This window comes from Peromyscus leucopus, chromosome 4, assembly GCF_004664715.2.
Source record: "Peromyscus leucopus breed LL Stock chromosome 4, UCI_PerLeu_2.1, whole genome shotgun sequence".
Taxonomy (NCBI): domain Eukaryota; kingdom Metazoa; phylum Chordata; class Mammalia; order Rodentia; family Cricetidae; genus Peromyscus; species Peromyscus leucopus.
Genome location: NC_051066.1, coordinates 86,751,121 through 86,755,017, shown reverse-complemented (window position 1 = coordinate 86,755,017; position 3,897 = coordinate 86,751,121). Strand labels below are relative to the sequence as shown.

Genomic DNA, 3,897 nt, shown 5'->3' with positions numbered 1-3,897 from the left:
CCTGATTTCAAATTGCAAAAGTAGACCTATGATTAAAAGTTAATGAAAACAGACTTCTCACTAGATGGAAGAATGTTATAACACGTAGGTATGTTAAATCAGGAGCTAACTTGTTCTTCATCAATAGAGTTGATCATGGATGGCCACCTACCAGGAATTCTACAGAGGACATTTCTGCTAATGAATGTATTCAGTTTGCTTCTTGCCAATATGAACACCTAATCTACAAACTTGAGTCTTCCTAAACTTGCTCTGCCAGTAAGATATAAATCAGCTTTCATCTGTCTTTGTAGACTCTAGATCTTGCTTTTGAGTTCTGGCTTATTTTTGCTCCACTCAAGTTTACATCGGTGCTCTCTTCTTTTCTGCCCATCTGATAGACTTTGAGGTACAACATTAAAGACTCTGAAGTTAAAGACTGCTGAACAAACTACTATGATACTGTTAGGTCACCTTCCTGTAATAGATCCCTCAGCATTTATTTCCTAGAGGTTGTGCTACTCTGATGGCACCCTGAATGATATATCCAGTAATTCTACTTTCTTATTCTGCTGTTCTTTCAGGAAAATCTGGAGCCAGAAGTAACTGAGACCATGCGGGGAGAAAATCATTCAGTGGTGTCTGAAATTGTGCTGATGGGATTTGCCAGTTCTTTGGAGATATGCATTGTCCTCTTCCTGGTTTTCTCTATGTTCTATGTGGCAGGCGTTTTAGGAAATTTCTTAGTTGTACTCACCGTGATTGCTGATCCCCACTTACACTCTCCCATGTACTTCCTGCTCGCCAACCTCTCCTTTATTGACATGTGTGTTTCCTCCATTACAGTTCCCAAGATGATTTCTGATCTTTTAAAGGAGAGAAAAGTAATTTCCCTTCAAGGCTGCATCGCTCAGATGTTCTTCATTCATGTTAGTGGAGGAACAGAGATGATGCTCCTCATAGTCATGGCCTATGACCGGTACATTGCTATCTGTAAGCCCCTCCACTATCTGACCATCATGAACCCAAGGACGTGTATTTTACTCTTAGTAGTGACTTGGACCATTGGAATCATGCACTCACTGATCCAAATTGTATTTGTTGCAAACCTTCAGTTCTGTGGCCACAGTGAAGTGGACAGCTTTTACTGTGATCTTCCTCGGTTTATTAAGCTCGCCTGCACAGTCAAGTACAGGCTGGATCTCATGGTCACTGCCAACAGTGGCTTCATCTCTCTAGGGACTTTCATCACTCTGATGATCTCCTATGCCCTTATGCTGGTCACTGTTTGGCAGCATTCTTCTGGAGGCTCGTCCAAGGCTCTCTCCACATTGTCAGCTCACATCACAGTGGTGGTATTGTTTTTTGGCCCATGTATCTTTGTGTATTCATGGCCTTTTCTCATGGTGCCTGTAGATAAATTCCTTGCCATTTTTGATGTGATAATCACCCCATTTCTGAACCCTGTAATCTATACTTTTAGGAACAAAGAGATGAAGGCAGCAATGAGGAGGATATTCAGCCAAATGCCGAGTTCCCAGAATCTGTTTTAAGACTGTGGTATCAGCAAAGACAAGTGTCTCTAACGTTCCCTAAGTTACAGATAGGAGTCTAAGGACACACAGCCCCACACATACTTTATTTACTGGTCAAATTAGCAACACACAAGCTTTCATTGATGTATTTTCTATTCATAACCAAGGAAGATGTGTTCTTTTAATGTAATGTGTTGGAATAAAATGTATTCTATATTTTTCTACCCTCTTCTTGATAGAGGGCTCTGGATTGACCTATTACATACCTTCCTGCACTCTGAGGAAGCATTTCCTGCTGTGGGATATTCTGTGGGATGTTAAATGTGTTGCTCTGTTTGGTTAATAAATAAAACACTGATTGTCCAGTAGCCAGACAGGAAGTACAGGCGGGACAAGCAGAGAAGAGAATTCTGAGAAGTGAAAGGCTGAGGTAGAGAGATACTGCCAGCCGCCGCCATGACAAGCAACATGTAAAAAGATACTGGTAAGCAACAAGCCATGTGGCAACTTATAGATTAATAGAAATGGGTTAATTTAAGATATAAGAACAGTTAGCAGAAGCCTGCCATGGCCATACAGTTTGTAAACAATATAAGTCTCTGTGTGTTTACTTGGTTGGGTCTGAGCGGCTGTGGGACTGGCGGGTGAGAGAGATTTGTCCTGACCATGGGCCAGGCAGAAAAACTCTAGCTACAATTTCCCTTCTTAGATTTTCTTCTTTTTTTTTGGTTTTACAATGCACAATATGAAGAAATTGTTCTGCAAATATGAGAAAATTTGCAATTGCTTCACATTTAAAAAATGTTTCTAACAGAAGTAGAATTGCATCCCTTTCTCTCTCCTTTTCTTCCCTCTACTCCCTCACAGGTACTCTTCCTCCAACTTTTCTCAGCCCCTCTGTCCAATAACCTCTTTTTCTTTGATTATTATTGCTACATACATACATATATATGTATATTTATAACTATATGTACAATTGAATTGATCCAATTTTTTCTGATTTTTTTGAATTTGAGACTCTGGGTGAGACATTGTGGAATCAGCTGTGATAAATGAGAAAAAATAAGCACAGCAGACATTAAAGCAGCAGCTCCTGCTTCATCCTTCAGTGCCTATTGCCCTTGTAAAATTACTATTTTATATTTTTGAGCTGGTCTTTTATATAGCCCTGGCTGTTCTGGAGCTCACTGTGTAGACCAGGCTGTCCTCAAACTCACAGAGACCCCCTTGCCCCTGTCTCCTGAATGATGGGCTTAAAGGTGTACATCATCACATCCAGTCCTTGAAATAACTTTTTGTTATTAGCATCCTGAAATTGGATCACTGAATTGCAGCTTTTTATGTATACCAGCCAGTGCCTATGGCAAGAACAGATGAGGCCTTAAAATCACTTCACCCCATTTAAAGACTGTGTTCCAGCAGTGCCAGGGGATTAGAACAACAGAGGCCTGGGAAGGAACACAGATGGCACTGAGCTTATTCCTCCCAGGTGCTTGTCCCTAAAGCCATGGCTGTAATTTCCCTGTAATTTCTAGGAGACGCAATCTCACAGCAGATGCCCTGGTCCTCTGGTTCTGGCAGTCTTCCCACCCTCTCCTGTGTTATTCCCTGAGCACAAGTGCAGTAGCTGTGCTGTAGATGTATCCGCTGGGACCAGGCACTCAAAAATGAGCTGTTCTCCACATCATGACCAGTTGTGGCTTCTTAAAAATGGTTTTCATCTGCTTCAAGAGAAGCTTCTTTTATGATGGGCAAGAGCCACATTTAACTGTGGGTATAAGGACAGGTTGTAGAGGGCAGTTAGGAATTATGCCAGTCTAGTAAAGGGCCAGTAGTAGGCTCTTCTTTAAGACCCATGACCTCACTGGCCTTGCTCAGTGGGCTAGGGTTACAGTACCTGGCATGATTTCCCTCCTGTTAAGCAGGCTTTAAGTACAGGTTATCTTGACATGCTGGTCATTGCTGTGGTCAATAGACTTCACAGCTGGTTAGGACTACTGTTTGCTTCCCTCCTTTGGCAGCTTGCCCAGCACCGTCTGGTACTATGAAAGCTAGAGCACAGGAGGGAGGCTGTCAGCTTATATCCAGCTCTAATCTACTGAGTCCTGTGTGGAAAATGTACAGTGTCTGCAGCAACAGAGACTTACCTTCAGCCTTCGAGGGGCAACCCAGGGCAATAGCAATAGCATAGCCAAGTGTGTTTACAAGACCCATGGGCCATGTTCCTCCTCCTCCTTCTTTTGTTTTTTTGAGACAGGGTTTCTCTGTGTAACAGTCCTGGCTGTCTTGGAACTCACTTTGTAGACCAGGTTAGCCTCAAACTCACAAAGATCCGCCTGTCTCTGCTTCCCTGAGTGTTGGGATTAAAGGTATGTGCCACATG

At 42.5% G+C, this 3,897-nt stretch overlaps 1 protein-coding gene across 1 annotated transcript; it reads left to right on the top strand.

Annotated features, from left to right (window-relative positions):
• The first annotated feature begins 333 nt into the window (after positions 1-333).
• On the top strand, positions 334-1,532 carry LOC114683085 (olfactory receptor 4F3/4F16/4F29-like). Its single transcript, XM_028857262.1, has 2 exons — positions 334-448; positions 583-1,532. Exons 1-2 carry the CDS (start codon positions 436-438, stop codon positions 1,530-1,532), a joined length of 963 nt encoding a protein of 320 aa, XP_028713095.1. The 5' UTR covers positions 334-435.
• The last annotated feature ends 2,365 nt before the right edge of the window (positions 1,533-3,897 follow it).